The sequence below is a fragment of the Dunckerocampus dactyliophorus genome, chromosome 9, assembly GCF_027744805.1.
Source record: "Dunckerocampus dactyliophorus isolate RoL2022-P2 chromosome 9, RoL_Ddac_1.1, whole genome shotgun sequence".
Taxonomy (NCBI): domain Eukaryota; kingdom Metazoa; phylum Chordata; class Actinopteri; order Syngnathiformes; family Syngnathidae; genus Dunckerocampus; species Dunckerocampus dactyliophorus.
The window spans coordinates 1,770,582-1,793,646 of NC_072827.1; the positions used below are offsets into that span (position 1 = coordinate 1,770,582).

At 41.8% G+C, this 23,065-nt stretch overlaps 1 protein-coding gene across 2 annotated transcripts; it reads right to left on the reverse strand.

The window, feature by feature from the left end:
- Positions 1-116: 116 nt before the first annotated feature.
- stam2 (signal transducing adaptor molecule (SH3 domain and ITAM motif) 2) lies at positions 117-22,992 on the reverse strand. Of its 2 annotated transcripts, none has more exons than XM_054788143.1 (14): positions 22,672-22,992; positions 15,736-15,820; positions 15,580-15,655; positions 15,217-15,312; positions 13,813-13,950; positions 8,016-8,082; positions 7,759-7,948; positions 7,479-7,573; positions 7,316-7,395; positions 7,149-7,236; positions 7,010-7,064; positions 6,800-6,944; positions 1,438-1,565; positions 117-1,372 (listed from the first exon to the last, which is right to left on the reverse strand). In XM_054788143.1, the coding sequence occupies exons 1-14, from the start codon at positions 22,709-22,711 to the stop codon at positions 1,183-1,185; spliced, it is 1,473 nt and encodes a 490-aa protein (XP_054644118.1). In that variant the 5' UTR covers positions 22,712-22,992; the 3' UTR covers positions 117-1,182. The 2 variants fall into 2 exon arrangements, with proteins under 2 accessions (XP_054644118.1, XP_054644117.1); XM_054788142.1 differs by having other exon boundaries at positions 120-1,372; positions 7,316-7,410; positions 22,672-22,989.
- Positions 22,993-23,065: the final 73 nt, after the last annotated feature.

Consider the following 23,065-nt stretch of genomic DNA (forward strand, 5'->3'; position numbering starts at 1 on the left):
TTATCCATAGGTATGAATGTGAGCGTGAATGTTGTCTACATGTGGACCCCCCCCCCCCGCCCGCCGTTTTTACCAGGGGCACCTGAAGGCAACATAAACTCTGCACTGTATTGTTAAAGCCTCTTTCAAAATTACACCATGTAAAGGCAATAGACTTAAATAAGTGTTCTGCTCTGCTGGGAGGAATGGATGCAAACCTTTGAGCACTCCGTGGAGCCCCATGGCGTGGTCTTGGGAAGGAAAAGAGCAGCAGGATCTATAAAAAGGTCAGAGTGGATGAATAAATGATGCAGCGTGGTGGAATATGACAGATTAGCTGCCATCTCGTGCTCCACAACACCTCCTGAAAATGAAACTTTTACTGACTGCTTTTGCTTTTATTTCAAAGACCATTATCTAAAGTTGGCTCTGTTACAAAAACCACCTGAACTCCTGCATCAAGAGCACTTTCCTGGAATATATATATACTGTATTTATATATACATGTATTATTCATGTACACAAGCAGCTCACCTGTGTCACTCTTGTGTTCCTACCGGTCAACAAGGCATCCAGTGGTAAATATGAACAATAAATCATCACGTTTACAAAGCTAAGGTGCAACTGTACATAGAAATATACATTAAACATACAAAGGCCATGAAGTATTACTGTGTAGTCATTTCAAAGTCTTCATGACGAAATGTGAATGCAAGGAAAGGTTAGCGTACAACCTATTTGGATTCCGGCCCAAAGAGGAAAGATGGGAAGACGTAACGATTGTTTTGTTTCAATGGGAGTCTTGGTAGAGGAAGCGGCCAGTGATGGACGCTAACATAGCTGTGAGTCATGAAGATCTCAAAAGATTGGACACTTAAAAACACGACTGTTTGACATTAAAAGTGAAAAACACACAAAAAAACCCAACCAAAATGACAACCCACACACTGGGCAGTGGCCGTGTCGGGGGAGGGGAGGGGTAATTTTCACCAGAAAGTCATGAGCTGGGACGATGGTGAGACATTTTTTGATGTGTTTCATGCTGTCAGCATCTCTGGAGTCATTCCCATGGATGTGTTGACCAAAAGGCCCAAAAGCAAGTGTGGAAATGGTTGTGAAGTTGGCGAGGACCGCCGCCATGCTCGCTGTCGACCAGAATATTGACAAACACACACACACACACACACACACACACACACGTGTTTAGAGGAGGGGCTGCCGATAGTACACCCCCTGCTGCTGCTGCTGCTGTTGTTGCTGTTGTTGTTGCTGTTGGGGGGCAGCAGGTGCAGGGTAGGACATGGGTGGCACTCCTGAGCTGTGATAAGTGGACATGTCCCTGCCCATCTGTGGCGCGTAAGGCGCTTGGGTCATGTAGTGATGTGTGTTGCTGCTGTAGAGACGACAACGCTGTCAAGTTGATTGTTTTCGTTGAGATAAGAACACTTCCTTCCTTACCTCATGTAGGTGGGCGAGGCCGAGAGGGCGGGGCCGAGGGAACGCATTTGCCCCTGCTGGTCGCTGGGCAGACTGTAGGGCATCGTGGGGGTCAGGTAGGAGGGGGCGGCGGCTTGGCCCAGGTAGCCCTGAACACAGCGAGAAAGGCCACACGATTGATTGGTTAGTTGGTTTGATAAACTCTGTCACTTCCTGTTTACTTTTCTACCTGAATGACGTTAGCAGGTCATGAAGCCTACTTGCTCGTGGACTTGATACTCTCCCCCCCAAAGCTAGATGAGCCCGCCGCATGTACACGCCTACCACTTTGGGGAAAAAAGGCTTCACTACAGATCTTAAAATCCCAGTCATTTTATGTTGTCGTATATGATATATGGTTTATCGATACGCTCTCGCCCTGTAAGTTTTTATTATTAAAATACAGCCGCTATAAACTTCCAGCATTGTTCCTTCTCAGTGAGCTGAGTCACCATTTAACATGTCAGTTAGAAGGGGCTCCTCGCCAGGATGGAAGAAATTGTCCGGAAACCACAGAAGAAGAAATGAAAGAAGATGGAAAAACAAATAAAACGCAAATTCGGCCGGTGAAGTTAAATGGAAAGATCCCGTAGCATAGTTAAAATCAAAAGTGTGGGCTCACTTTGGCTTTTATAGTGTGGACGAGGCAACGCTGACTTTGCAACATGTAAGACGTGTCTTGACAAAAATAGGACACACGGGCGGCACGGCAGGCATGAACAGCACCATTGTTCGTCACCACGCTCACGGAGACAACTGCCCAGTAAGAAAAATGGCTATTTTTGTATTCAAATGCTAAATGTTGTGTTATTCAATCAAGTGACGCGTGGTTAGTTTAGGTCGTTTATCGTCAAAATCGTCATGCTGCTCGATCTTATCCAAGTCTGTTTCCGGTGAATACATCACTACTGCCATCTTACACTAAATATTTATTTTTATTATACTTCCGTTTTATAGAGTTTCATTCTTTTCGCAGCATTCTGGTTCAAATATGCTGTACAAATTCCATCCATTTTCTATACCGCATGTCCTCATTAGGGTCACGTGTAAGCTGGAGCCTATCCCAGCTGAATGCTCCCAGTGAAACTGCGTGAGAGCCCTCCTATAGTAGGACATCTAAAACATTATTAATATGAGTAAATGATATGTAAGCTTTAATGATGAGCACCACCACACACAAAAGAAATAACCTGTCATGCAGTGTTGTGTCATCAAGTGATTACAAATGCAGAAGCGCAGTGCATGTTGTTTTTTTCTTTCTCTCCCGTTGTCTTGTGTGCCTAACATTATGACCTGCTTGTTGTTAATGTCATGTAGGATTTTCAAATGCTCCCCTGGATACAAGCAGAAAATATATTTTGACACAGCACTGCAGGACTAGGGCCGCTGTCCTGTGAAGGGGACATTTCAATCTCTGGGGAGGCACGCCGACATCAATTACTGCGAGGAGAAATGAGTTAAGAAAAGGCAGTGAGTGTGTGATCCTCCAGGGAGGAAGGAAGGATGGAGAAGAATCATTAAAAGGAAAGGAAAGGGGAAAAAGGCCGACTTGCTGCATGACTGAATGTCAAAATAATAAGAAGAACAAGAAGACAACCAGGACGGCGGAGAATGTTCTGTATTTGTCTCCAAGACATAGAAGGATGGAGTCAGTTTTGGAAAAGGTCAGGAAGAGGTAAGGATGGAAGGACAGGAAGTAAGGAATTGTGAGCTAACCCACCCCCTTCAGAGACTGTTTTGCTTCACTTCAATGCACATTTGATGGACTGGTCACGCTTCACCAGAACAAACATTGTTCACTATCAATGGAGGAAGGTAGAGTCCCTCCATATAGAGAGCTGCGACATGACAAGTCGAAAAAATACGGTCACGTGACTCGTGGAGCCATCTTGGGGCCAAATTCGCGTTTGCGTTGGCCTTTTCTTTACAGTATTCTTGGCCGTATTCTTGTTTATTCCCCAAAAATGCCGGGTTGTTGTGCATTTTGATGCACAAATAGACATGACAAGGGAATTGCACTGGAATATTTCCAAGCAAAATGAAAACAGCCAAGGTGGTTCCAATTTTCAAAAAAGGAGACAAACACCAATTTACAAATTATCGACCAGTTTCCTTGTTACCACAATTCTCGAAAATTGTGGAGAAGCTATTTAATAATAGGTTGGACAAATTTATTAATAAGAATGAATTATTGGCAAGTAGTCAATATGGTTACAGAGCCAACATTTCAACTTCTATGGCACTGATGGAAATAACGGAGGAAATCACTACTGCAATAGACAACAGAAGATGCGCAGCTGCAGTATTCATGGATCTGACAAAAGCGTTCGATACAATTAATCACACTATTTTAATTTCAAAATTAGAAAGGTACGGAATTAGAGGTTTGGTCTTAAATTGGGTTAAAAGCTACCTAGCAAAGAGGAAACAATTTGTAAAGCTAGGAGAATATACATCTGGGAGTCTACACAATACGTGTGGAGTACCACAGGGGTCCATACTGGGACCAAAACTGTTTAACTTGTACATTAACGACATCTGCAAAGTAACAAACAAATTAAAATTGGTCTTATTCGCCGATGATACCACTGCTTTCTGTTCTGGTGAAAGCACACAAGAACTCATTAAAAAGGTCAAGGATGAAATGGTCATATTAAAGTCATGGTTTGACAAGAACAGATTATCTCTGAATTTAAGTAAAACTAAAATAATGTTATTTGGTAATAGTAGAAAGGACACGTACGACCAAATACAAATTAATGGAACGGATACTGAAAAAGTGGATGAATATAAATTCCTTGGGGTTATAATAGATGAAAAAATGAGTTGGAAATCTCATATTAAATATATACAACAAAAGGTGGCGAGAAATATCTCTATATTGAATAAAGCAAAATATGTTCTTGATCAAAAATCACTCCACACTCTGTACTGTTCCTTAGTATTACCATATCTAACGTATTGTGTGGAGATATGGGGAAATAATTACAAAAGCAATCTTCACTCACTCACTGTACTGCAAAAAAGATCTGTGAGGATAATTCATAATACCAAGTATAGAGAACATACAAACCCTTTATTTTTAAAATCACAGATATTAAAATTCGCAGATTTAGTACACTTTCAAACCGCTAGAATAATGTATAAAGTTAATAATAACGCGTTACCCAAAAACCTAATTAAGTATTTCTCAATCAGAGAGGAGAAATATGATCTTAGAGGAAAATTAAACCTAAAACATTTATATGCGAGAACAACGCTGAAAACCCACAGCATTTCCGTGTGTGGAATTAAATTATGGAACGGATTGAGTAAAGAACTCAAACAATGTACAGAGATGAGCAAATTCAAAAAACAATACAAGCAGTTGATGTTTGCCAAATACAAGGCAGAAGAGTCCTGATTGTTCTGTCAGGTTTGTTATTTTATTTTATTTATTTATTTATTTTTTTATTAATGAAATTTTTTATTTATTTATTTATTTATTTATTTTTTTTATATTCTTTGTTGTGTTAAAAAAAAAAAAAAGCCTTGTTCTTATTTATTTATTTAGTATGGTCATCATTATTATCATTATTATGAATGTTCTTTCTTTTTCGGGGGGAGGGCTATCTCACCGTTATCTATTATGTGTTATCCTATCACTGAAAACATGACATGGAAAGCAGGAAGTGAACAAAATGTACTGTACAAGAGGTAGATTGGATGGGGGGTAGGATTAAATAAGCTTTGCTTCTTCCTACTCCTTTTGGACATGTGGAACTGTCAAAGAATGATTCATGAGATGTATTCCATTGTAACCTTCATGTTCAAATAAACTAAACCAAACCAAACCAAGGGTTTCAAGCTGTACAGATTCCCTTCAGATGTCAACAGATGGACAATTTGGGAAATTAAAATCAACCGTTTGGGCTGGAAGCTGAACTCGTCATTAAAGCTGTGCGAGGTAGGCTCTGTATATGTTAACATTTTTAATGTCACAATGTTTTAAAAACGTGACAGAGCCACCTGGGCCGATGTTACTAAGTTTAAGGCATCTCTTGATGAGCTTGGCACGTTTTGGAGAGAGTGTGTTTACCTAAATATTGTGTTCTACTTCATTGTTTTGATATAAGAAAGTAGCCTAAATGTAAAATATACTATAAAAAAAACCCGAAAAAATAAGGCAGTCATGAATGATCCTTGTGTAAATCACCTCTGGTTGCAAATAAAGTCATCCATGATCTCCAGCAAACTTATAAAACTGCATTCATTTTGCAAAATCTGCACTTGTTTCGAGGTATAAATAATAATTAAATAACAATGAAGAAATATACATATTTTCATTATTTCAAATGTTTAAATATTGGGGCTTTTATATCTCTGTCATTTATTTTCATTCTAGTATCATGAGGTGAACATGGTCATATTTTGACTCTTATAAAATCTCAATGTTTTAACAAAATATGGCAAAATGATACCATATTACACATTGGAAAATATAGATCCATAAATAATTATAAAACAGACATTTTGCATGCGCCCCTTTGTGCAGAGACATTGCAATTTACATGCATTGTCGTACTGTGCACGCGAGCCAAGCGCTTGAATTGGCCCCAACATGGCGGCGTAATCTCATTTGTCGTAACTCTCTATATACAGGGACTTTAGAGCAGGGGTGTCAAACTGGTGCCATGGAGGGCCGAGACACTGCAGGTTTTCTTTCCAGCCAGTCACTAAAGCAGGTGATTTTAATGATCAACACCTTCAGTTTGAGGGAAGGAGCTCATCAATTAAATCACCTGCTGAAGAAACTGGTTGGAGAGAAAACCTGCAGTCTCAGCCCTCCAGGGCACGAGTTTGACACGTGGTGTAGAGGAAGGTGGGCGCAAGCGTCCCCTCTGGAGTAAAGTGGCACTACATCATGGTGTGATCATTCAGGCCAGAATAGCTACGTTCTTCCAGCAACGGCAGCATAATGAACAATAAAAAGAATGCTGGGAGCCATTTTGACATTTTCATTTTCTAAAAAGTGTTTTTTTTTTGGTGGTGGGGGAAGGGGGTGTAATATTTCTATAATGTTTTGCACTTTGCACACCCATGCTACACAAATACAGGTACATTTATTTTTAAACATGGTGTTGTTTCTGGAAAAGTCCAACCGTTTCTCTTTTCTCCTTTGTATGATGTCACAAATGTGTTACAATTGGTTCACTTTTATTACTATTGGTTCACTGTGGTGTTTTTTCCTCAAATGACTTTCTTCTGGCTTCTGATTGGTTAAAATTGCATACAGGTGTTTCGGCGCTTGGCATGCGGGTCTTTGGTCATGGTTTAAGTAAATGAAATGGCATGTCCTTCTGACCTGCATGGCAGCTGGAGGGGGAGCAGGTCCATACTGGGCCATCTTGGAGTAGGCCTGGTAGAGCGGCGCGTCGTTCATGAGCTTGGTGTAAAACTCCAAAGCTTCCAGTACCTTCACGTTGAGCTCCGACAATTCGGAGTGTTTCCTGCATGAGAGAGATGTCTTAATTTCGCTCCAGTCGGTGCTGTTGGGACCGCCCTAACACGCTACCTGTCAATCTCCTGCAGCTTCTCGTCAATCATGGGGTTCATCTGCTCACACACGCCTGTTCAACCACACACAGTTGGTACGTTTTAAGACTGTAAACAAAGAAGTCTGCGTGTATTTACACCAGCGTTATGCTTGATACCCTCCAGCTGGATCAGTTCCGAGGGGTCTGGACTGGGATCTGCTGGGTCTGCATTCTGCAGCAGCAACAAGGTTCTGTCCATCTTCCCCTGCAGGAGAAAGAGACGCATTCAAGACGCCAAACAGAGAAGGCACTGACAGCCTGGCATGTTCTTTGTGATGTATGACCTCATCAATGAAGAGGAGCTCGGGTTCAATTTTGGCTTCAAAGCTTGGCTCCTCCGCACTGACCTTTTCCACTGATGTCACTGTGGGAGGAACACCTACTCAAAAGTCAATCATGCAATATTGTGAAGCCGCTCACAGGGGTCGCTCTTGGCTTTTTCACTACCTGTTTCTGGTTCACTGTTGACGTTGGTGGTCACAAAGTTGGAAGGGAACAGGCCAACCCTCCCATGGTTCTCTCCTTTCCACCAATTTGGATCGCTACAAGGAGAAAAATAAAGAAAAACATGACTAGCATGTGGGCAATACATCACAGCATATCATAGGAATCCCATGCCAACATGCCCCCCGGTGGCTGTGAGCACCACTGTGATGGCATCAGGACAAGGAGGATGCTTTGTAAGTGCTATGATTTTCCACCAATGACAGTGCTCGCCGTCTCTTACCTGTCATCCAGCACCAGGATGACCTCGCCGGCTTTGAAGGTCAGCTCGTTGTCCTCGGCCGCCTCAAAGTCATACAGCGCACACACCTTGCGCGCTTCCTGGCTACCGGCGTAGCTCGGGGCGTCAGATGTCAGCGCCGAAGGTCGCGCATCGGTCTGCTGCTTCTGCTCCTGCAAGGACAGCTCAATGGCTGCCACAGAGACAAGGACAGAAGAGGTGACGGCGGGCACGTTTAGGTCAAAGTGTATGAGTCGAACCTTTGGCCAGGTCGTCATCGTCCGAGGCTTTGCTCACGGCAGAAGCGCTGACCTTCACGCCGGACCCCTGTGGTCAGTAGAGAAGAACAAGGTTAGCAGCGTCTGCACGCAAAGATGAGTGAGGTTTGCTTCAAAGACTAGATGCTACCGCCACTTCCTGGTCACACTTCAAACTGTCTCATGCTCACTTCTGTGGTGGTCATTGGCTGAAAGGTCAACTTTGATGGACAGGAACAGCAATTTAAATGCTTTAAAACTGTCAAACTATAATTAAGTGCTTTAATTTTAAACACTTGAATTGTCCTACTAGGCACACACAGACACTTTGACAGGAAACCAAAAAATCTTCCATTGGGCAGGTAAGGAAATCTTTTTATTTTTTATGAACTCACCATGGGTGCTCGAACCAAGGCAGCAGAAATCTTTCAGAACAAAAAAAAACAAGAATAGATACTAATTCTATATCAATACACAAACGCCATCGTCAGTATCGACGATTATATGATTAGGGTTGGGACTATTTGTTCAAATTCTTTCATTTCGATGTGTGGTTTCGATGCCCTGGCTGCTGGCCTGAAGAAATTGCCTCCAACACCAGCAGCAGCTACAAAGTTTGACTTAATTTCATAAAAAATAAATAAATACAACAAAAGAGCGGTCGACTCTGCAATATTTGTACTACGGTACATTCTGTTTACTCAGTATTGCTTCTTTTTATATACTGTATTGGCAGGCTATAGGCCACTGTGCTGTTCTTTTTTTGAATGTACAGTTACCATTTGGCAACTGTAGTTTTGTAAATAAGACTTTCCTGTACGTCATTTATTTGTGGCGGGCCGCTACTATTAAATTTGAGCATTGCAACGCCGCTCCAAATTTCCACGCAGTATGCATCGAAAGTGAAAAACAGGAAGTGTTTCTTGTGCCATGCATATAATCGGTAATCAAATACAAGCTGTCACAAAAAGCAAAGTATTGGCCGCAAGAGCGGACCTCCACAAGCCCGGTGTGTGTGCAGTAGCACTGCCTTCAAAGGCAAGGTGTGGAAGCACACAGCTCCACTCGTGTGCAGCCCAGCCTTCGTCTTTTTTTTTTTTTTTTTACCCCTGTCCTGTCCAGCTTTTAAAGCAGATAGAATTGTACATCTAAATGCCGTCAAGTGCTCAACAAATTTACTTTGCCAGGGAGAAGTGTGATATACAATTCCCCTGTTATACAGAATTTATTTGACTTTGATGCTTGTTATTAAGCAAATTTGGAGTGACTGGACCGGAGCAGGAGGGGACAGAGCCAGCTCCCGCCCACCCCCGAGGTATTAGGGCCACCCAGCAACCAGGACCACACCCCAAGCCAGATGAGAGAGACCCTCAGGGGCAGAGCCAGACGCCCTCAGCCCCCCGAGAGTCAGGTCAGGGAGTTAATTATTGGTGCCCATATAGACTGAAATTCTGACATTTGTTCCTTAGGTTCAGCAGACATTCTCTCCATAGCTATATGATCTAACAAAAGATTTTTGTAAAGAGCTATGTTCACTTTTTTCCTTGATTTCCAATTGATGAGAATGGTTTTCTTGGCGATGCTTAATGCAGTGATGAGAAGCTGTGTTTGGTTTGTTTCTACATCAATTGTGGAGAGATCGCCCAGCAGGCATAGTAAAGGAGAGGTAGGAATGGAGAACCCAAGTGCCAAAGATAGGTCCTCACACACTCGGTGCCAAAAATTGTTAATGGGAGCACAGGTCCACATGGAGTGTAAGTAGTCATCTATTCTATGGTCTGAGCAGTGTGTACAGATGTTAGAGTCAGTTAAGCCCATTCTAAACATTCTATGTCCTGTGTAGTGTACTCTATGAAGGATTTTAAACTGAATCAGCTGTAGGTTGGGATTATTGATTAACCGGGAAGCATTAAGACATATTTGCTTCCAGAATTCAGGGTCACATCTTGTAGATAAATCTGAGTTCCATTTGGAGATTGGTACTCCGATTGTGTTGTCATTTTTTGAAAGAAGAACATATAATTTAGATCATGTTTTAGGGACAGATATTTAAAAAAAATTGGTCAATCGTGGTATTACTTTCCCATGATATGGTCCTGAAACTTGCTTTAATTATGGATTTAATTTGTATGTATTCAAGAAATTTGTTATGATTTATTCCATACTGTGTAACAAGGTCGTTAAATGAGATAAAGTTGTTTCCTATAATTATATTTTTCATACAACTTATTCCTTTTTCGTGCCATGTTGGGAAATTTAATGGTTTCTTTTTAAGCAAGATGTCAGGATTATTCCAGACGGGAGTGTATTGGCAAGGAGTGAGCGAGAATTTTGTTATTTTTAGAAATTCCCACCAAGCTGTCAGAGTGGTGCTTATATTTATACTTTATTTTTCTGAAGGATTTGGCTGATGAAGGGCAGGTTACAAATTGGGATTTCGTGGCTAAGTGATTGTTCTATGGCTAGCCATAAATAATCCAATGGGTTAGGTTTGATCCATTTTAAGATATACTGTAACCTGTTTGCAAGGAAGTAGTTGGAGAAGTTTTGGTTTTCTAAGATCCCATATTCTTTAGATTTTTGTAACGTTTTGAGACTTATTCGTGCTGGCTTATTTTTCCAAAGGAATGTATTTATATATGAATCTAATGACTTGAACCAAATTATAGATGGTTTGGTGGGGATCATGGAAAACAGATAATTAACCTTTGGTAGATCATCATTTTCACGGTGGATACTCTGCCTGTAAGTGAGATGGGCAAGGTTCTCCAACGTGCAAAATCATCCTCTATTGACTTCAATAGTGGAGTATAATTCAAGCGGATCAGGTCTGACAGGTTGGAGGAAATGTTAATACCCAAATACTTAATGTTTCCTGAACACAGTGGTATAGAGGGGGTGCTCTGGAAACCAAAGTTAATGGGCAGTACTGTGGATTTAGACCAGTTAATGGCGTAATCTGAGAAGGTGCTGTAATTGTTCATGAGTGAGATCGATTCGTGAAGTGAAGAATGTGAATTATCTAGGAAGAGTAATACATCATCAGCATAAAGGCTTATCTTATGATGAACATTTGTGGTGTGGATCCCTTTAATATTTATATGTTGTCGAATTGCAGCTGCAAGAGGTTCGATAAAGATAGCAAATAGTGAGGGAGAGAGTGGACATCCTTGCCTAGTACCTCTTTGTAAAGTAAATTCTGGAGAGATGTGATTGTTGGTCCGAACAGAGGCCTTCGGGGTGTTATATAGTATTTTAATCCATGTTCTAAATGAATCTCCAAAGCCAAATTTTTGTAGTGTTGCAAAGAGAAATTTCCAGTTTACTCTGTCAAATGCTTTTTCAGCATCTAATGAGACAATTGTGGTTTCTAAATTATGGATGATAGAGTAATCAATCAGATTGATTAGAGGTGTACGTTGCTAGTTGAGTTTCTCCCCTTGATAAATCCTGATTGATCAGGGTGTATTATATGAGGGGTGACTTTTTCCAGCCTTATAGCTAACGCTTTGCATATTATTTTAAGATCTGCATTAATCAGTGAAATTGGACGATAACTGGAGGGTAGTGTTGGGTCCTTATCAGGTTTCAGCAGGAGACTGATTGTAGCTGAGTTCATGTTTGGAGGCAAGCATGAACTGTCTTTAATTTCCAAAACCACTCTAAGAAATATTGGAGATAGTAATGACCAGAATGTTTTATAAAACTCGGCAGGGAAACCGTCAGGTCCTGGTGCTTTGTTATTCGGCAACCGGTGTAGAGCGTTATGGAGTTCTATGAATGAAATGGGTACATCTAAGTTGGTCACCTGTTCGTCATTTAATTTTGGTAATTCTATGGTGTTGAGAAATTGATAATCTGGGAGAGATGGTTTAATCTGAGGTGTATATAGATTTTTATAAAAGCTCCTAAAGACGGAATTAATTTCCTGAGTGATGTGACCTCCTGAGTCTCTAATGGAGGAGATAGAGCTTTTTTCTTTATTGACTTTTAGTTGGTTAGCTAAGTATTTTCCGTGTTTATTGCCATGCTCAAACTTTTCCAAACGTAGTCTCTGCAGTTAGAAGTGAATTTTCTTGTCAGTAATTTCTTTTAAATCTAGTTTCAGTTTCCAGTCAGCATGAGCTGTTTCGAGGAGTTGGATTTTTTTTCTCCAACTCTGATTGTAGTAATCTCTCTTTCTTTTTCTTATATGATGAATATGAAATGGTTTTTCCGTGCATTACTGCTTTTGCTGCCTCCCACAGAATACCAGCCAAGACACCGGGTTGGTCATTGAAGTCTAAAAACATTGTCCACTCTCTTTCAAAGTATTTTAGGAAGTCTGAGTCTTTTAGTAATGATGCATTCAATCTCCAGCATCTAGTAGTAGCGCTCATAGTTTGGTTAGTGAGAAAAAGAGAGACTGGGGCGTGGTCACTAATGGTGATAGGGTGTATGTGAATGTTTGAAATGTCTGATATGATTGAGTTGCTTGTCAAAAAGTAGTCAATACGAGAGTAGGTGTGGTGCACTGGTGAGAAATAAGTATATTCCCTGTGAGTAGGGTGATAAGAGCGCCAAGCATCACAAAGACCAAAATCATTCATGTATTTCTTCAGTATCGATGTTGATTGAGACTCACGATGTCTCCCAGCTGGGCTAGACCTGTCCACTTCTGGATTAAATACTAAGTTGAGGTCCCCTCCCAAGATCATACTTGAATCCAAATGTGCAGAGAGAGAAGAAAAGAAGGCGTGAAAGAAAGAGGGGTCGTCAACATTAGGACCATATATGTTGGCAATGCAGAAATGTACATTATCAACAGATATGTTCATTATTATATATCTCCCTTCTGTGTCTGTAATAGTGGTATGGAGTGTAAAATTCACCCTCCTGTTAATTAAAATAGCTACCCCTCTCTGTTTGGAGTTGTAACTTGCTATATATATGTGTGTGGGAACTGTGGTGAGTGAAGTGTATGGACAGCTGACTTGGACATGTGAGTCTCTTGTCATAAGACAATGTCTGCTTGGGTGTTCTTCAAATGATTAAATTTTTTTTGTCTTTTTTTCCTATCGACCCAACTCCCCTGACATTCCAAGTGACAAACTGTAGTGAGTTCATCCTACACTAGCTTTTGGTGATGTGTGTACACAAGATCAAATGTGAAGTATGTGTACCTGGAAGTAAAAATCATGGGAATATATTCAGTACATTTAAATGTATGCTTAATTTGTACATAGGCAAAGTGTAACGTAGTAATCCTGAATGAACTAAAGCAAATAAAGTGAGGACGTGATGTGGGTTTATGCATAAGTGAGATGAGCGTGCTTGTGAGTAGTTGTGATATCCATATCAACAGCCTTCGTCTAGTGACAGTGCTAAGACAGAGCACACTGATTTAGTAACACAAAATAGGCCATTACATTCCAACAGCAACGCCGCCCCGGCCTTCCTGGTCCAAACGTTGGGGACCGCTGCCGTGCATACAGTAGAGAAGTAAACAAGAAGCTATGTTTAGTGTGTCATTGTTTTCCAGACAAAGCTCACCTTTCTCTTTCCTGGAATTAAAAAAAGATGTGACTGCACAGAAGTTGTGAGCAAGGTTCACTATAATCATTAACATGACTCTGTTATGTAAGAAAAAAAACAGGCACTGGGACAATATGCAGAGACAAAGAGAGAAAAGTCATCCTAAGCTCAGATAGAGGCACACAAACAACAGCAAGCGGTTAGGATGTTGCACACACTGGGCATTCTGGATGGTCGACAGCAGGGGGCAGCCACCAGTCAGCAACCGCAAGTCAGTGTGACTCACCGGCGCTGGGAAGGTGATGCCTTCCTCTTTCAGAGACTTGATTGTGGCGCCCATCAAGCTGAGCTGTGGGTCCTTCTGGAATTCTTCCGCCCAATCCACCATCAGCGCCTTCAGCTGCTCACACACCTTAGGGTGGCCCTACGACGACACACAAACATTGGTTAGTTGCCACGGTAGAATCCAGGTTAATACTGCTATTATTTTGAAGCTGATTTTGTACTAAACAGGAAGTCACCGTGTGCATGTTTGAATGCTGCTGTAACTAGACCAGGGGTGTCTAAAGTGTGGCACGGGGGCCATTTGCGGCCCACGGCTATTTGTTTAATTGACAAAATTTAACAAGAAACTATCAACAAACAATCCAAAACAGAAAAAATTTAGGAATCAGCAGTAATTCTACAAGAATAAAGTCAAAATACACTAGGTCCCAAACTTACGAACATCTGACAAGTGAACACTCGCGGATACAAACACAAGCCGACTGGTCTATATTTTATTTTATTTTGCCTACTCAATTAGTATTTATACTGCTACTGTACATGCTTGACCAGTAGAGGGCACTGTGACACTGTTAGCTATTAGCTCCTTTGTAGCTTTATGATACAACTCGGACAGAGCGTGTGATTAAAGTTTATGAAGAGTTAATAGGCCTGCTTAATTCTACACCACCCACAGAACACTACCTCTTTTAGAAGAGTCTAACCACCACCATTTGTCCTTTTTCAATAACTCCTCCTCCTCCACAACGACGTATGCTCGACCACTCCTCTTCAAAGGTAAATAACATTTATCATTACGTATTATTATATCACTTTTATTATTGTTTTTTTCATTAATTATCCTGGTTTAATATTACTACTGCATCCAAACTCATATTTCCATACATACACATATACTGTATATGTATACACGTACATGTAGTACCTACATATATCATTGCTAATATTACCTTTTACCCTACTTAAGAACAATTCGACTTAAGAACGGTCGTCTGGAACCAATTGTGTTCGTAAGTTGGGGACCTAGAGTATTAACAAAAAAAAAAAGTACAATTTTAGAAGAACTTTGTAATACTATGACAAAAAAATAACATAATTTTAAAAGCATAAAGTCAAAATATTAAAGAAAAAGATACTTTTTTTATAGAAGATGCAATATTAAACAAAACAACAAATAAAGTTTGAATTTTTTTAGTTTTTTTGTTAGGGCTTTAGAGTCAAAATAGGTCGTTCTTAGCTGGCTCATACAAACTCGTTTACTAACTCGTTTTCTCTCGTTAGAATGCACGGAAAAGGGAAAGAAATATGCGTTCATGTTTCTCATAAGGATTGTGAATAATGGGCAAAATTCCAAAAAAGTGCAGTTTTCCTTTAAGAAGAAAAAAAAAACAACTTCCATGCATACCTTGCCGAGAGTGCTTCGCACTTCGTTGGCAAAGTCCCTGGAGCAGATTTCCAAATGAAATATTTTGCCACAGTTGGACGCGCAGGCTCCCAGCAGCTGAAAGACAAAGATGGATTACGTAACTGTCCGTTGCAAGACACCAACAACCCCCCCCCCCCAAGTAACACAGATAACTCATCGATTGGAGAGAACCAATCCAATTGTGCTTGAGTGCAGTATTTGCTGCAACAAGCACGTTGATTCTGACTCCACTCTTTTGCTGTCTAAAGAAGTACAGCATGACGCCAGCTGAGGTCTAATAGTCTCAGAACACTCGGAGAGAGACTCCATCCAAGCCCATTCCAAAATAAGATCTAAACTCACATTGAGGGCCTGCATGGCAACATGTGGCACTTTGTTGTTGACTCTCTTCATGATGGATTGCAGACAATCCTTGGCTCTGAGAAAGTGAGAAAAAGAGATAGAAACAGAAATTGTTGTAATTTGCCCCCTACGTCCCAACCCCCCACATCAGCGTACCCATTGGATGTACTTCCGATCCTGTCACAGATGTCCATAATGAGCCCCCAGTCATCTGCTGTGTTGGCTTCATTGGTTGCCTTCTCTGGAAACAAGAACACACACAAACAAACAAACAAATGAGAAAACATCTTCATGATAGCCGCTTCATTTGGAACACCTGTACTATAAATATGCTTTTTACAAATAGAAAATGCTCAGTTTTTTTTGTAATTGGAAACAACATGGGTGTGTAATGGTCCATGTATTGGTATCCAGGTTTTTCGGGACGGCACCTTCAGTTTTGTACAGAGTAGGGCTGGCAACTAACGATTAAGGGTGGATTGCTCCCTCCGGGTTGGGATTGAGGTCCTGCCCAAGTGGAGGAGTTCAAGTATCTCGGGGTCTTGTTCAAGAGTGAGGGAAGGTTGGAGCGTGAGGTCGATAGGCGGATCGGTGCAGCGTCTGCAGTAATGCGGTCGCTGTACCGGACCGTCGTGGTGAAGAGAGAGCTGAGTCGGAAAGCAAAGCTCTCAATTTACTGATCAATCTATGTTCTCACCCTCACCGATGGTCATCAGCTTTGGGTCATGACTGAAAGAACGAGATCGCGGATACAAGCGGATGAAATGAGTTTCCTTCGTAGGGTGGCTGGACTCACCCTAAGAGATAGGGTGAGGAGCTCGGTCATCCGCGAGGAGCTCAGAGTAGAGCGCTGCTCCTTCACATCGAGAGGAGCCAGTTGAGGTGGCTCGGCAATCTAGTCCGGATGCCTCCCTGGTGAGGTGTTCCGGGCATGCTCAGCCAGGAGAAGTCCCTACTGAGACTGCTGCCCCGCGACCCGGACCCGGATAAGCGGAGGAAAATGGAATGGATTAATCTGTCTATTATTTTTTTTATTTTTATTAAAAAAAAAAACCACACACACCTCTTAATCGGAAATAAAAGATTTGAATTGACCCAAACGCCAGGTTGCTGTTTGAATATTCTGTTAAAATAATGTTAAATAATAAAAAAATCTAAATGCTTGTCAAACAGCTTCAGTAAAACAAATGTACACAAAAATACAATCATGATCATTAATCTGAAGCTTGTTTCAATCAGTACTTTGGCCATGGATGGACCAAATTAATTAAGAAGCAAAATAACAAGCAAACTAAATAAGCAGCAAACACCTACTGTTAGTGGTTTGGTCTGCAACATATCAGAAAAGAGGCAAAAATGCCCATCACTGTTTTCCATCAAAGATGATGTGTGAATATCTTCAATGCCGCATATCCTCATTAGGGTATGCTGGGGCCTGTCCCGGCTGCCTTCAGGCAAGAGGCGGGGTACACCATTCAGGAGTCAAGAGTTTTATTGTCATATGCATGGTAAAACAGGTAGTTATACTACGCAATGAAATTCTTGTTCTGTTCATTCCCCCCCAAAAAAGAAAGAAAAACACAAGAAAATGAATAAGAATATAAACATTAATACCAATAAATTAAGCAACAAGAACAGAAGAAACTTTAATACCAATAAATTAAATGCAACAATAACATTTTCAGTGCTATGAGTGTGTGTGTGTGTTGCGTGCGGCGTGTGTGAGTGCTTCGTTGAGAAGCCTGATGGCCTGTGGGTAAAAGCTGTTTGCCAGCCTTGTGGTCCTGGACTTCAAACTCCTGTAGCGTCTGCCTTACGGTGGGAGTGTGAATAATGAGTGTTGTGGATGTGTGCTGTCCTTGATGAGGTTGTGTGTTCTTCGTAGGACTCTAGTTTTATAAATGTCTTGCAGTGAGGGGAGGGCTGCCCCAACAATGTTCTGTGAGGTCTTGATCACCCGCTGGAGTGCCTTCCTATCACGTGTTGTACAGTTACCGTACCAAACAGTGATGGAGGCGGTAAGGACACTTTCCATAGTGCATCTGTAGAAGCAACTCGGGATTGTGGTGGACATGCCAAATTTCCTCAGTCTTCTCAGGAAGTACAGTCTCCTTTGGGACTTCTTCAGAATTTGTTGGGTGTTGTGAGACCAGGTGAGGTCCTCGCTGATGTGTGTGCCAAGGAACTTGAAGGTTTTCACCCTCTCCACCTCAGTCTCATCAATAAACAGGGGTCTATGCGGCTCCTTTTCCCTTGTTCTTGGGTCGATGATCATCTCTTTAGTCTTATCTGTATTGAGAAGGAGATTGTTATCACGACACCAAGCTATGAGGTCCGCCACCTCTCTTCTGTATGATGTTTCAACACCACCAGTGATCAGGCCGATGACTGTAGTGTCATCCGCAAATTTAATGATGCTGGTGTTGTTGGGGGAGGCCACGCAATCATAGGTGAAGAGCGTGTAGAGGAGTGGACTCAGCACACACAGCACACACCCCTGTGGGGTCCCGGTGCTCACAATTCTTGAGCTGGATGTGCAATCGTAGACTTTGACTGACTGGGGCCTGCCTGTGATAAAGTTAAACACCCAGTTACAGAGGGAGGGTGACAGGCCAAGTGTGAGGAGCTTATCTGTGAGTTTGTGGGGGCTGACTGTATTGAATGCAGAGCTATAGTCTATAAATAGCATTCTGACATATGTGTCCTGAGGTTTCAGTGGTTAAAATCGCCAGATATAATGAATACAGCGTCCGGGTGTTTGTTCTCTTGTTTGTCAATGACGTCATGCAGGAGGCCCAGTGCGCTAGTGGTGTTAGCTCGTGGTGGAATGTAGACAGTTGTTAAAAACACAGCGCTGAACTCACGAGGCAAAAAAAAAAGGTCTGCATTTAACCATCAGCAGCTCGATGTCCGGTGAGCAGTGCTTTTCCATCGTCAGTACATCTGTACACCACCGTTTGCTTACGTAAACACAGACGCCGCCACCTCTGTGTTTACCTGATGTATGGTCGCCAGCCAATCGCACCATTCACACCTAAGGACAATTTATAGTTTCCAATTAACCTAACATGCATGTTTTTGGAATGTGGGAGGAAACCAGAGTACCTGGAGAAAACCCACACATGCACGAGGAGAACATGCAAACTCCACACAGAGATGCACAATGGAGATTCGAACCCAGGTCTTCCCGATCTTATGACTGTGTGGCCAACATGCTAACCACTCGGCCACTGTTCGGCCCTTGTGTGAATATCTTGTTTTGGCTAAAACACCAAGATAATAGGTCTGCTTTCATGGATGACGAAGGAAATTTAAAAATATTCACATTTGAGAGGCTGAAATCAGAGAATATTTACATATTTAAATGAAAAAAACATCACTCACTTACTCAAATAGTTGTTGATTAAATGGGTAATCAATTAATTGCTGCAGCTCTAGTACAGAGGCATAGCGATTTCCAACAAGGGACACTGAACTCATTCAATACCAAAGACGTACCATATTTTCACGACCATAAGATGCACTTAAAAGTCTTAAATTTTGTCCAAAATGGGCGGGGCGCCTTATGTGTGTACCGAGTTCCAAAATCTGTAAGTGTTACTGTGTGACTTTTATGAGTGCTCCGCTGGACTGACCGGGAGCGTCTCCTGCCGAAACGCTGCTTGTATAGAGGAAAGGAGGACGTGACTGAGTACGCTAAAGGCACGCCCCAGTAGTTATATAGGTATATTTTATGAAACGGCGCCATCTATCCATTGGGCAAGGACTAGCCTGGCGCAGCAACATCCAGCGGATTACAAGGAAAGCTGGCCATCTTCCGCTCCTACTGCAGTAAAAACATTGCAGACAAAAACATGCAGCCCGAAACCCGATCGTTGGCTCCCAAAGACATTTATACGCGAGAGGCAAAAAGAGGTGATGACACAGGTGCACAATAAAAAGCGGTAACTTTTCATGCAATTTTAAGCCATAAAAGCGGCCACAAAGTGGCAGAAATGCATTTGATAAGCTCTCAGCATGGATCTTTTGCATGTATTACCACGCTTGACAGCAAAGAGGATGTGAGAGAGCGTGGAGGAGTGTAGCGCATCGTACGGAAATTTTAACGCGTGCACACACACGGTTTAGTTCCAAATGTGAAAATTATAAATACCGCATTTTCACGACCATAAGGCGCACTTAAAAGTCTTAAATTTTGTCCAAAATGGGCGGGGCGCCTTATAATGCGGAGCGCCGGATGTGTGTATCGAGTTCCAAAATCTGTAAGTGTTGCTGCATGACTTTTATGAGCGCTCCGCTCGACTGACTGGGAGCCTGCCGACATGCTGCTTGTATAGAGGAAAGGAAAGGTGGACGTGACTGAGGACGCTAAAGGCACGCCCCAGCACTTATAGAAGTATATTTTATGAAATGGTGCCATCTATCCAGCCAACTACTACCCAACTACATCACCAACATGGACGACGTGCCGCTCACTTTCCACATCCTGGTGAAGCACACTGCAGAGAAGACCAGCACGGTCGCGATACACACAACGGGACACGAGAAGTCGGCTTTTACTGTTGTGCTTGGTTGTCATGGTAATGGATAGAAACTGCTACCTGTGGTAGACGCTGACGCTGCCTAAAGAAAATTTCCAGCCGGACCAAAGGGGCTGGAAGGACGATGAGAAAATGGCTGACGGACGTGTACAGAAAGAGACCGGATGTTTTTTTTCCACACGCGTCACCACAAATTAAGCAAATGGACTTGGAGCTTAACATCATTCCGGGAGGCTTGACGAGGAAACTCCAACCGCTGGACATCGGTGTAAACACGGCGTTTAAAGTTACGTTGCGAGCGCCGTGGGAGCGATAGATGACAGCTAGCGACCATAGCTTCACTAACACTGGAAGGCATCGCCGTGTTGTTTCGCTACAATTTGTGAATGGATGTAAACACAGCGTTTAAAGTTAGTTAAGTTGCGAGCGGCGTGGGAGCGATGGATGACAGCTAGCGAACACAGCTTCACTAATGGATTGTGGATGCTTGGGCTAACGTGTCTGATGCACAGTTCGAGCTTTCACAAAAGCCAGCATCATTTCTGAGGCGCCGCACGGCAACGAGACTGACTGACAACGACGACAGGGAACCTTGCGTGTTTGATGGAGAACTTGCCCTGCTCTTCATTTGGGATATAAAAGATAAGGACTTTGATGGATTTGTGGATGAGGATTGATAAATAATAACGTGAGTGCATTGTTTAATACTTCAATAAAGTACAATCCAACTCAGTTTTGCTCTCGCTGGCTTTTTAAAAACATACAATAGCAAGCATGCTAGCGTATTGTCGCGTCGCTGGGGAGCACTTCCTGTTCCCCAGTGTGCTTTGCGGTAGTGTTTTGGTGCGTCGCTGGGGAGAACTTCCTGTTGCCCAGCGTGCTTTGCGGTAGTGTTTTGGTGCGTCGCTGGGGAGCACTTCCTGTTTCCCAGCGTGCTTTGCGGTAGTGTTTTGGTGCAAATGCTCTTAAAGTTACATGTTTGAGCTACATAGTTGTTAGTTATTGTTCTGCAAAAATAGAGGTAATGTCTTGTCTGTGTTTGCTGTGTGATGTTTTTAGTTGTGCACCATGACTTAGACTGTTGTGTTGAATGATGACCATCCTGATTTCAAGTGGGCTTGTTAAGTCGGTAGGTGTTACCGTGCATACCTGCGCCCAATAGCACGGTGCGCCTTGTGTATGCGTTAAATACAAAAATACCACCTGCAGTCGAGACTGCGCCTTTTAATACGGTGTGCTTTATGGTTGTGAAAATACGGTAGTTGAAGGTGTGATATTTGTAAATAAATTGTTATTTTGATGTAAAACAATCATTTTTGTCTTGTTTATGTTGGTATAGTTGTTTAGATATTTCAGCTGTCACAAAAGCAACATATTTGTGTCAAAGTGAAAGTTATGCTTGAAATGCATGTTTTCACAAAAAGCTGGTTGTCTCCTTTTGTAGTCAGGATCTGATATTTTCCTGAAACTTACCTATGTTCTACTGCTGATTAATAAAGAACAGAAAAAGGTAGAAACAAACTTTTTTTCTGATGAAAGACGAGAGACTAATCATTCTTTTGGTAGGTTCCATGTTTATGTAGCCATAGAACACACTATTCTGTGTGCCTTGAAAAATCTGTCGAAAATCATCTAAAATGGCCGCTGCTGAAGGGGATGAATTTAGAAAAATTATCGGATAATTACTTGCCAGCAGTTATTTACGTCTCATTTTCCACATCATTAAATCCATTGACTCAAAAGCTAAGAAGTTTTTAATTTATTTTAAGCCCTTACTGTTCCAAAATGAACCAAATCGTGACCTTATACATACTGAACCATGATTAAGGCGCACCGTTGCACTTGAGAAACGACTTGGTGAGGGTATACCAGAGGTTCCAGAAGGTTTTAGCTTGTCGTTACCAAATCAGCCGAGTGTTTTAAACAATGACACAAACAATATTCTCCATTTGTTAAGTCCCACCACCTATACCCTACTGCTAACAGTCAACAGCCGCCTTAATAGTCGTATTATCTTGGAACAGGCACGGTGTTGTTGACATGGACAGACAACGATGTCATGTCAACTTATGACATGGTATGGAATTCAAGCAGTGACATCTCTGTGGCCTATCAAACGAAAATGTGGTGCTTGACTTGGAAGTCAAGTAGTACTCGAGCTAATTGTTATTTTTAGTCAGTTATTTCCAATGAGCAACTTGTATACAATAACATTCCTCACACTAATGTTTCACTGTCATGTTAAACATGAACATTTATTAAGCTGACTTTGAATATGTTGCCAAACGGGCGAATCTGACCCATTTTAGATGACCTGGTTATGAGTCAGGTGATGACACACAAAGTGTTTGTGTTCTTTTCACTGTCTTTCAGTCTTTTAAGACATCCTAGCAACAACGTAACAAAAGACTTATCAATGAGATCCCCTTTCCGTTTGTCACTTTCACTCAAAGCGTTAAAATAAACTTGCCATGCTACAGCGAACTAACTCTTGCTAAGCTAACGTTAGCAACAAGTGTACTTCGCACTAAAGAAGCAGCCATTCACTTACCCACATCTTGGTCAAACGGGTTTTGGGCAAACAAAGGCATAATGAAGACTTAAAGGAAAATGTCCGAGTTAAGAAAAGGGCTGTTGGCCAAGCTAGACTAAAAAAAGAACCTAAATAAATGTCGCTTCCTTGTCTGGTAAACTCGGACTGGTTGCACTTCCGGAAATGTAGTTGTCTTTGGCAATGCCTGATCTTTTTTGCTATTTGTCAACATGGACAATACAGGCGATTAAAAAATGAATTTAAATGGATGAAAATAGAAAAAATCAACGCAATTCATTTGTTGTTGTTTCCCACTCGTACTGCTCGGTTTCACGCTACTGCATTGATCTGTTTGTTCTCCAATCGTTGTTGTAGCTGTTTGAAAGTTGCGTTAAACACGTCGTTAAAATAC